The 11,904-nt window shown below is 40.2% G+C and overlaps 1 protein-coding gene across 1 annotated transcript in view; it reads left to right on the forward strand.

The window, feature by feature from the left end:
* atp1a2a (ATPase Na+/K+ transporting subunit alpha 2a) overlaps positions 1-11,904 on the forward strand; it is a 34,310-nt gene that overhangs the window by 719 nt on the left and 21,687 nt on the right. Inside the window, exons 2-9 of the mRNA XM_020624693.1 lie at positions 264-338; positions 1,681-1,740; positions 2,501-2,704; positions 7,232-7,345; positions 7,751-7,885; positions 8,623-8,740; positions 9,893-10,161; positions 11,686-11,884. Of these exons, the coding sequence (XP_020480349.1) occupies positions 264-338; positions 1,681-1,740; positions 2,501-2,704; positions 7,232-7,345; positions 7,751-7,885; positions 8,623-8,740; positions 9,893-10,161; positions 11,686-11,884 (1,174 nt within the window). The remainder of the gene's footprint in view (positions 1-263; positions 339-1,680; positions 1,741-2,500; positions 2,705-7,231; positions 7,346-7,750; positions 7,886-8,622; positions 8,741-9,892; positions 10,162-11,685; positions 11,885-11,904) is intronic.

Consider the following 11,904-nt stretch of genomic DNA (forward strand, 5'->3'; position numbering starts at 1 on the left):
CGCACAAATGAGGAACTTGCACCATGAGGGAAAAATATTTTCTCCTCCATATTCAGTGAATAGTTTGTCAATAGTGCCAGGAGATTGAAATGAACCAGCATACACAAAGCCCATTGTGCTCACACTGATGTTTGTAATACATGGCTATGAATGTAAATGGCTGTAGGCACAATGTGCTACAAGCCTGTGAGTTCTCCTGCTTATTCTCAGTGGCGGTTTGGAATGATAGGGACTGATTTAAGGTAATCTCTCTTTTCCCCCAGTGGGGTGCAGAGAATGGAGCAAAGAGGACGAAGAAGGACAGGAACTTGGATGAGCTAAAGAAGGAGGTGTCCTTGGTAAGAAAAACAAGCTGTCACTGCTCCAACCCACACTCACTCTGCACAGTGATTGATTCCACCGCTGCAGCTCCCAAATTATATCCAAATAATATTGCGTCAAAAACTCTGGGTTATTTAACAAGACTATAAATGAAAACTGTGACCCATAAACAAAATGGCAATCCAACCTGCTAGGTGTAGTCAGCCACAGATGAGCTCTGAACCAGCCTGTACTCGCCTACAGTATGTTTACCACCATGGCTGCTCTTCTTTGTACTCGCAAAGATACTGAATTATTTGTGGGCCACCAGCAGTGTGGTGCAGAGTTTTTGTCTTGTACAGAGCTGCAGCTCTTTGAGGCGTAGTCAAAACGCAGCTAAGCGATGCCCGTGAAAACTGGCCTAAGTTTTGCTACTCACATTATCTCTAATAAAGCAACCCTAGTCAATTATTAAGTTGCTACTGATTAAAAGAGAAAAGAAATCCCTGAATACTGTGAACACCTCAAGAGTGGTTTTGAGATTAAGTATTGTATTTTTCTTTTATCAGTCTGCCCCTTGTACTGCTTCCTCAGTCTGTGATTTCCTACAGTTTTTCCCAGAAATCCTTTAGACAACCACCAGACAATGGCTGATCAATACTGGGTGTAGGGCCATATAAATAATGCTTAACTAGCAAACAGTTTCGTGAACACTGGGGTATGCAATTGATTCTGTAGCTCATTGCTGACCACTGGTGAGGAAATTGATGGATTTTTCCACCTGGTATCACTGAGCAAAGAAAGTAGTCCTTCATTCTTTGGGACTGACACCACGTTGAAGGCTTAATCACCAAAAAAATCTAACATAGTATCTGGAGGTGGTTTTTGACCAGCTGCTGTATTCACAGGAATAAATACAAATGCAACACCAACCAACAAACTAAACTCCAAAGACATCAAGACCTTCTTAATGACTGTTTTGGGTGGATGTTCTGGTTGCAGCAGCAAGCTTAACATTTTTATGAGGCCACAGTTTTACGGCTGCACAGTTTGCCTTCCTCTAGTTCAGCACAGCCTGGAGATGCAGGGGGAGTGGACATCACTCTTTGACCTATGTTCTCTCAAGAGGAATGAATCATACTGTAAATATAAAGCCCCCGAATCCAAGTCAGACAGAGAAAATAAAGCCAAAACATCAGTACTTTGCCCTTATAATCTATATGACCATCACTGTGCTCCTCTTCAGAGCTGGGGCCATACTGTCCCAGTTCAAAAATTTCCTTTCAAGTCATTTTACCAGCCAATTAAAATGTCTCTGATTCTGTTAACTGTTTATGTTCCACTGACACACAAATAAAAAGGAACATTTTATCCCTGCAGGATGACCACAGAATAACTCTAGAAGATCTGGCAAAACGCTATGGAGTGGATCTCAGACGGGTAATGACACAGACACTCTCATTTGCACATGCACATAAACACATAACAAAGCTTTGCTGGTATATTCTCCATAGAGATTAAATATCTGCTGGCTTATACTGGAAAGCCACATCCAAACTGTGACCCAGCATTACTTTGGTCAAGTAGATCCACCACAGCATGCATAGCTCCCCCTGAGCCTTCCTCATCTTTAATCCCCTCAGTCACATACAAACATGCACAGTTACAATCCCATCCACAAGCAGGTACAAACACACCACAGACGTTCTCATGCTGTAACCGTATTTGCTGCTTACCTTAGGTTTGACATTGCAGGTGTAGTGAAACAAATTTTTTTCATTTTAAGATTAGCATTAATAACAGTGGAAGCTGGCGTCCCCAGGAAATTACACAAGCTGTTAAAATGTCAAGCACCTGCTAAAGCTTGAAAGAGAACCAATTTGTGTTTTCCAATATGGTCAAATTATAGCAGGTATTTACATAAATTTCATGTAAATTAGACCGTGACACTATTAGGCATGAAATCAGGAAAAATGTTCAATAAGGTTGCATCCAACAGTTTTACGGCCAAGCATCTTGGATGAGAAGAGTCATCTACTTTATTAAACTGGTGGTGTTAAATAGGCCAGGCAGGAATTCTTGATGTTCTGCTGTAGCAGTAAAATTACCTTTTTCAGCCATGGTGAAAATGAGGCCATTGTAAAAAGATTTCCAGAGCAAGCAGAAATACATTCATTCCTAAAAATTGCTCTCCCTGCAGGGCCTCACCAAGGCCAGAGCTGCCGAGGTTCTGGCCAGGGATGGCTTAAATGCTCTGACTCCTCCCCCCACCATCCCGGAGTGGGTGAAGTTCTGTCGTCAGCTGTTCGGTGGCTTCTCCATCCTGCTCTGGATCGGTGCCCTCCTTTGCTTCCTGGCCTACACCATCCAGGTGGTCACAGAGGAGGAGCCAACCAATGACAACGTAAGAAACTGCATGCAAAACGTGCATGCACATGTACACACACGCGCCCTATTTTAGTCACAGACACAAGGATGGATGTAGGCAGACAGAGACACTAGCAATGCAGGTACAGTCGACACACACACATCCTGTCCAGCCAAACGAGGGTTTACGTATAAACCAGCTTCTAATTTTAACATAAAATTATCTTCAGTAACTGGTTAAATAAATTTAATTTGGGCCTTTTCTTTGCATGTCTGTCTTTGGCGCCCCACATTATCCCCCATCAGTATGCAGTGTATGTTACACTATGGTCAGTTGTGGAAGTGATGAGATTGTTTGCTTAAGTAAAAGTACTAATACCACAGTGTAAAAATACACGTCCTAGATACTAAATATTACTTAAGTAAAAGTAGAAAAGTATTAGCATCAAAATATACTGAAAGTATCGAAGTAGTTGTTATGCAGAATGGTACATTTTACATCAATGTATATCCAATTGTATTATTTGATTATAATTACTGATGCATTGATGATTTTGTAAAAGTACTAATACCACAGTGTAAAAATACACGTCCTAGATACTAAATATTACTTAAGTAAAAGTAGAAAAGTATTAGCATCAAAATATACTGAAAGTATCGAAGTAGTTGTTATGCAGAATGGTACATTTTACATCAATGTATATCCAATTGTATTATTTGATTATAATTACTGATGCATTGATGATTTTGTCATTTTAATGTTGCAGCTGGTAAAGATGAAGCTGGTTAGTTAATGAACTTCCCATTAAACTGAAAAGTATTAGCATCAAAATATACTGAAAGTATCGAAGTAGTTGTTATGCAGAATGGTACATTTTACATCAATGTATATCCAATTGTATTATTTGATTATAATTACTGATGCATTGATGATTTTGTCATTTTAATGTTGCAGCTGGTAAAGATGAAGCTGGTTAGTTAATGAACTTCCCATTAAACTCTTATGATTATACTGTATTTTGTGTAATTAATCTAATTCTGAAAGTAACTAGTAGGAATGGTACATTTTACATCAATGTATATCCAATTGTATTATTTGATTATAATTACTGATGCATTGATGATTTTGTCATTTTAATGTTGCAGCTGGTAAAGATGAAGCTGGTTAGTTAATGAACTTCCCATTAAACTCTTATGATTATACTGTATTTTGTGTAATTAATCTAATTCTGAAAGTAACTAGTAGCTAAAGTTATCCAGTAAATGTAGTGGAGTGAAAAGTAGAGTCAAATGTAGCGAAGTCTAAGTATGAAGTAGCAGAAAATGAAAATACTTGAGTAAAGTATAGATACCTCAGAACTGTACTTAAGTACAATACTTCAGTAAATGTACTTAGTTACTTTCCACTTATGGCTAATTCGTGTGAAAAAAAATCACATATAAAATCATCATCTATAAATATTTAAATGCAATATGCTATGTTCCAGTGTCCGGCCCGACATTAGACAGAATTCCTCAGGTGCACAAAATTTTTTCTTTTTATTAAAGTTATGATTGAAATGACCAATTTAAGTTACTGAAGTGGGCCATAGTCAGTTCCACAAGACCAAAGCTCTTCCCAGAGGAGCCCACTGCTCTGACTGGCTGCTTTATATAGATTATTCCTTTGATATTGTCATGTAGAGGTTTGTCCAGATGTGTTATTCTCCTGAGCTCCTTTCTACTGAAGGAACGTTATTGGAATCAGATTTTTAATAATCTGTCTTGCTATATAGTGATGTTATAATTACTTTTTCACTATGGTTATTTTATTTCAGTTTTTTTATTGTTTTGCACTGTTCACCTTAGTAGCTAAGGGGTAAAATCTTTAAGTTATATTCAGTGAAGGTGATCGTTTCACTTCTCTCCGTAATGTCTGTATCCTTGTGCATGATAATATGTATGCATATGTACCCATTTCTAAATTCCATTTATTACACTGAGGAGATTTCAAGCCCAGCTTGTCCCTCATTAACAGTGTGTAATGCAGCCTGTGTAATATTGGCTGAATGTCATCAAGATATAAAAATGTGATCGTACCATCTGTCAGTAATTCATTACCATAATTCCACTGAAAATCAAGAAATGGTAATATCACATTATTACACATGCAAACACCCACAGACACACTTGTGTCTGAAACAGTTTCCTAAATCTAGTCCAGTGGTGGAAGAAGTACTAATATTGTTTACTGAAAAATAGTAGTACCACAGTGGGAAAATACTCTGTTACAAGTAAAAGTGCTGCATTCGAAATGTTACTTAAGTAAAATTACAAAAGTATTAGCATAAAATAAGTAAAAGTACTCATTATTCAAAATGTCACATTTTACATTGATATACATCATATTATTCAATTCAAATATTTGGTGTATTAATGTGTACGTCACATTTAATGTTATAACTGTTAAAGGCAGAGCTAATTATGTTAATTATGTTTATAATCTAAATTACTGCTGGGTAGCTTGTGACTTTTACACCAAGGATATGATATAATAATCTTATGATTATATGATTATACTGTATTTTGTTGTATAAACCTCATTATGCAAAGTAACTATTAACTAATATAATAGTGCAAAGTACAATATTTTTCTCTGAAATGTAGTGAAGTCAAAGTATCAAGTAAGAGAGCGTGACAACGCTCAAGTAAAGTACGGATACCTCAGCTGTACTTTAGAAGGGTACTTGAGTAAATGTACTTAGTTACTCTGAGATAGTCCCTGAGACCAGAAGTGTCAAAATCCTTCATTTTGGTGGACTTTCCTTACCTTCTTTTGTAGGGAGATGTATTATTTTATATGACCTTTACTTAGCCAGGTTTACCTCATGAGATCTAAATCTCCTTTCTCAAAGTACATGGCAAAGTGACAGCACAGTCAGGTCACATGACCCAACCCAGAGCCAACATTTGCTAAAGGAAATAGAGTAAAGAAGGAAACTGAAGCCCATCAAAATCGAAAAGAAAGAAAAACCATAAAATGTATATCATAGATGCTTTCACGCACCAGGGTTTGGTCCTCGTATGTATAGAGTTACAAGTGCACACTGACACAGAATCCTTTCCCCCCCTCCCCCAGAAAGTGTGACGTAAGAACCACCTCTGACACTGGCATTGGTCCTGGCATTAGCACAGATACTCAGACCAACTGCAGAGCAAGTGGAGCCAAGCAGCCATCCATACTGCACTTTATGGCTCTGAGTCATTAGGCAATCATCATTCAGTGCTCTCCATCCCCAGACAGTATTAAACCCTTGCATAATATACAGAAACGTACAGTAGCTACACACACACACACACACATTCACACACGTGCTAACTTTAATCTCCTCGTGATTTAACCTCTACATTCAGTGTATGTGCAGCTGGATGCTCTGCTGAGCTGCTTCAAAGCTCCATCTGCCTGCAGCTTTGACACTTTGAGTCTTTGCATAACATAAAATCTACCCTAACAGGACTTTACATATCTCTGTTGTGGGATTAAAACTTTCTTTATTGTTTTTCTGAAAGTGCTGCTGGAATTATAACATTTACAGACATATTTTATAATTCATGTTTGCAATCTGGAAAAGCAGCATTTATGTTTTCACTTCTTTATACTTGTCGCCTTCTTGGACAGATGTTGCTCCTAACTCTGTACAGCTGGGGAACAAAAACAAGTAGCTCCAAAAGTGAGGAGAGGCAAAAGAGCTGAGACGTAACTGTGCAAGACACACAGAGACGAAGCAGGGAGCTGCAAATTGAACGCTGAACCGGCGCCTTATGTTGTAAACACTGATAAATGATTTTCATAGGATACAGATGCATTTTCTGGTTCAGAAGATTTTGCACTGCTATGGTAAAAAAAAAAGTCATTTGAGTGTGAAAAGAGCAAAACATTCTGCTGTTGCCGTCAAATAAAAACAGCTCCTTTGAAAGAGCAAACTTAGGATTTAGAAATTTTATTTTCTCAGAGTCCAGGACATACAGTTCCCCAGCTGGCAGATGCTTTTATCCAAAGTGCCTTGCTGTCTTGTTTGCATCAGTGAGAGCTGAACTCAGAACAGCGTTTTTTTATTGTTAGAACTGAAAAGTAAAGAAAAGTAAAAAAAAAAAAAAAAAGCACCAGAATAGATGCCCCCTTTTCCTTCACACACCGCTAAGTCTACGAAGTATGGCCCCAGCTCAGAAAGTGTTTCTTGGTGGCCTCCCAGATCAAAGTCTCAGTTCTTGGTTTTCTGGGTTTGGGAAACAGATGCTCACTTGGACTAACACTGAGCAAACCATCCAAGATGACAGGAATAGTGCACCAGAATTCAGCTCTAACAACTTTTCCTTTTAAATGTCCTACTAATACTGAGAGCATCCCAGAGTTTTCTTGCTCTTACCTCTTCTCTTGCACTGTACATTAACTGTTTTGCTGTTTTAAACCCAGTTTGAGGTCTGTAAATCCCTGTTTTTTATGCTTAAACATGGCTTACATGAACCAAACTAAGCCGATAATGACACTGTTTCTCCCTGTGGCTTGGCCTCGCTCCCATTTCAGTTGTATCTGGGTGTGGTGCTGGCAGCTGTGGTGATCATCACCGGCTGTTTCTCCTACTTCCAAGAGGCCAAGAGCTCCCGAATCATGGACTCCTTCAAGAAAATGGTGCCACAGGTAAGTCGATTTGTTTAGTGTAGTCTCAGAGTTTCCTGAATCAATAAACCTTTGGTCAAGTAGGGCTTATACATTTACTTTAGTGAGGACTTAATAAGCCTGCACAAAGGAAGAATAAGTGTTTGAGCCAAGTTTGAGTGTGCTTGCATAAAAACTTCCCTCATGTTATCCACCTCTAGCACTGCAATCGGCTAATTCTTTAATCTGTTTAGTCTCTTTTCACTTTCTTCTTCTGCATCCTTCTGCCTCCTTGACATTTCTTTCTCTCTTCCTTTTCCTCTCTCTATCTCTGCCTTTCACACATGTCTACACCCTCTGGCTCCTCTTTTTCTTTATCTCTCTCTTCTTACTCCCTCTCCCTTCTTCTGCCTCTGTTCTTCTTCTTCTTTTTTCCCCCCATGCCAGCAAGCCACAGTGATTCGGGAGGGGGAGAAGATGCAGATCAATGCTGAGCTTGTGGTGCAGGGAGATCTGGTGGAGATCAAAGGGGGAGACCGCATCCCAGCTGACCTTCGAGTGACCTCCTCCAGCGGATGCAAGGTAGCGGAGGGGTGCTGGGCTCAGCCGTGGGCAGCTCTCAGTGGGATTACAGTAGCTCTGACTCTGGTTCTGTTGTTTATTGTTTCTTTGATAGCGTTTTGTTGGTTAACATACGCTCCCATCAGGGTTTGTTGGATACTCCTTGGTCCAGACTTAAAACAAGAGGTAAATGTGCCTTTGACATTGTAGCTTCATCTCTCCTGTCCTCTCTGTGGACACTGTGGACGTGTAAAAAGCAGCTCAAGACCTCAAGATCTTGATCCTATTGTGTTACAAGCTTTTTGTAGTGCTCATATGTTGTTGTATGTTACAAATCAGTTTAGAATCACATGCCTAACGAATGCATTAACATCACAGTGAAAATCCTCCAGACCTGGAGGGTCTAGTTTCACTTTGATAAGCAGGGGTCTCTCCATACTCCAGATTCTGTTACACGGTATTTTTCTAGTCTTCCACTAAGTTGTTATTATTAACTGTCATTCCTATTTGTTTCTTCCTTTTTACCTTGTACACACAGTTATCCTGGGGCGAATATTTCTCCAAAATGTCACCTTTTCAAGTTGACCACTCAACATTCAGTATGAGTTTCTCATAACTGCAGTGCTACGCTGCTGCACTTGTTCTTGATAAGTGCTGCTTCTTTCATTTCCACCTTGTCAGTCACTCCCTCCACTTTCTGTCCCTCAGTCTCACTAGATAACACTCTTCTCCCTTCCTGTCTCCTTCTCTCTGTGAAGGTGGACAACTCCTCTCTGACCGGAGAATCGGAGCCTCAGACTCGCAGCCCAGAGTACACGCACGACAATCCTCTAGAGACTCGCAACATCTGTTTCTTTTCCACCAATTGTGTCGAAGGTCAGCAGGCCACATCTGGCCAACATTGTCTCTTATTGCCTCTCAGCTTCTTTTTCTTTAAGCCATCTGGATATAAATGTTGTTTCACTTTACCTCTGCACCATCAGTGTGTTCTATCAGACCTTATGCATTCAAAACTCAGTAACTATAACATTATTGAGTGTTTCCATTTGAGATCCAGCCAGTGGGTGTTTCAGTTATCAGACATCAAATTAAATTTCAAAGGGTTTTTCATTTTAGAATCTGCAATCTGGTTCAAGATCTTCATCTGAATTCTACTGGCGGTTCCATTAAAGCAAACCAAATTACAATACATTCAGTTTGGAAAACCAATATTAAGTTCATTCTCTACCTTGGAGACAGTTGAGAAATCCTGCATCCTGTCTTTTACAAAATGTCCATCTATACCAACATTTGGTGTAAATCATTTTATATCCTAGTATATAGTCATGCAGCAGGTTTTTGGTTCAGTTTGTCCCGGTGAATCCTGGTCTCGCGGAGAATGCTCCCACCTCAGTGCAATAGAGGTGAATAAAATTTTGTTTGTCATACTCACAGGGTTGTGGAAATAATATAATAAAAATATCAACAGCATGTTTTTCCCAAACAAGGTCCTGGTTCCTCCTTTGAACAGTTTTTACTGGAGCTTCTTTCCACTGAGAAAACAGTCCTAGTAACAACTACAGATAGAGAGTTCATTGTTTGTACTGTTCAGAATCTCTCCTCACTCACTCTGCCCAGGATCTGCTTGGTCCACCTGACCATCAATCACTGGCCAACACCTGTAATTCACCTCCATCCATCACTGCTCTTCGTTCAGCCATTACCTCCCCATCAACCCTCCCTCCTGGTTACAAAACACAGCACTCAGCTTCTACACTGTCCTCCACACTGTTTACAGTCATTTGTCTCTTTTCGTATCACTCTGACAAACACACACACTTTCCGTGCATGCAGTGAGGGCATCAGATCACCCTGTTATCAGTCAGTTTGCCTTCTGATTTGTAGTCCAGATTTAAAAAAACTACTTTTCAGGACAGAATGATGTACTCAGAAAGCTTTAGTTAACATTTACTTATGTTTTTCAAACTGTATATTAATTAAGGTGATGCTTCCAGAGAGACTAACAGCGAATCAATCCGTCCCTCTCAGGTGTAGCCAGTGGTATTGTGATAGCCACCGGTGACCACACAGTAATGGGGCGCATTGCCACTCTGGCATCTGAGCTGGAGGTCCGCCGCACGCCCATCAGCGTTGAGATCGAGCACTTCATCCACATCATCACAGGCGTGGCCGTCTTCCTGGGCATGAGCTTCTTCATCCTGTCAATCATCCTGGGATACACCTGGCTGGAGGCTGTCATCTTCCTCATTGGCATTATTGTGGCTAATGTGCCTGAGGGACTGCTGGCTACTGTCACTGTGAGTATGTACAGGGGTGTTTTCTCTCTTTTATGAGAAAAGCTCATTGTTTTAAGTTTGTACTGATTTTATGTCTCCACACACCCTCTTCTTGTTTTTGCTGCAAGAAAACAAGGTTCATTTTTAGAATAAACAAGTTCTCCTTGTAGCAAGGACAGATCATAACATGAGCATGGGAATAGGAAGTGACTACAACCATGGGGAAAATTCATAAATTAGCTGCTTTACACAAACAAACAAAACAATTAAACAGTGTTTGTGTTGCAAATGGTAACTGTTGTTCTTTCTATTTTCATTATTAATTTATTAGATTATTATTTAATTAGATTTTTATTTTGAAAGTGAAATTCTTCTAAATAAACTAAAACAAGTCATAATTCTGAGTTGTGGAAAAATGGAGGTGATTGGTCTGGTTTAGCATATGTTGTAGCCGGGGAGCGTTTGGTTGTATTTATACTGTATAATAGCATGTGCATCAAGCATAGACCTTTCTGACTGTAGCCACATTAAACACATGCGATTTGTTGTACTTATTTAAAGCTGTATTAAATGTTTGTGGAGCCATATGAGGACACAGGAACAAGCTGAAAATATAACAGCTGACATATTACCACCTTGTAAAGGCAGGGCAAATAAGTTGGCAATGTCCTGCTTACACATCCAGCAGGCACAGAGCACAACGCAGAGTTCTGTTCAGTGTTCCTTCATTTTTTTCATTTTATTTTTAGCTTTGTTTTGCTCTCCATCGAGGTGTATGAAGATAGATGCTTGCTAACTACTAGCAACAGCTTGCAGATTTCCGAACTTTGTCCACTGTTTGGTGCTGGTGAAGCAGCTTACACTGAGTTAATGAGCTAGTGTTTTCAGTGGCTGCCGGAGACACCAGAGTTTGCAGGCCTGAAAACCAAAATGGTGACCAAAAGAGGCTCCGAAGCTCTGTAGAACTGCATGTTAATATTTCATGGTTTTTATCTTGAGCGGCTGCCTTCACATTACACACTGACACACTGTTAACCCTGATATTTAGCCTGCTAGCTCACTGGCATTGTTTACTGTTAGCTGTAGGTCTGAAGATGCTGCAGATCACAGTAAAGCAGGTGCACACTGAATGCTGAAGTTGCTCAGATGTTGACATGCATCTAACTTTTTCCACAACAATAAACAAAGTGTGAGCTGAGGTAGATGCCAGATGGCATTTGAAATGCCATCAGTCGACGTTTCACTGGTCACAAAAAACAAATTAACTTCCAGTGACTGGTATCTTTAGTTGTGTGTCTATGTGCTGCATTTGTTGCTATTTGAGAATGTCTAACATGTGGAATATATGTATTCATCCTATTCTTGTCCCTGTGCACCTGCTGTTAACAGCCATGCACACATTCACTAGCATTAACACACACGTGTGCTATAAGGTTTCACATGCACAGACACCAGAGCTCACACATCCTCTCTCCCCTTGCTAACTAACAGTCCACTGTCCTCTCCTCCCCTATCCTTTTTGCAACCCCCCCCCCATCCTCTCAGGTGTGTCTGACTCTCACTGCCAAGCGAATGGCCAAGAAGAACTGTCTGGTAAAGAACCTAGAGGCCGTAGAGACTCTCGGCTCTACCTCCACCATCTGCTCTGACAAGACGGGCACGCTGACCCAGAACCGCATGACCGTGGCCCACATGTGGTTCGATAACCAGATCCACGAGGCAGACACCACCGAGGACCACAGTGGTGAGGTGGAGAGGGAGAGA

Source organism: Monopterus albus, unplaced genomic scaffold, assembly GCF_001952655.1.
Source record: "Monopterus albus unplaced genomic scaffold, M_albus_1.0 scaffold335.1, whole genome shotgun sequence".
NCBI classification, from domain to species: Eukaryota; Metazoa; Chordata; class Actinopteri; order Synbranchiformes; family Synbranchidae; genus Monopterus; species Monopterus albus.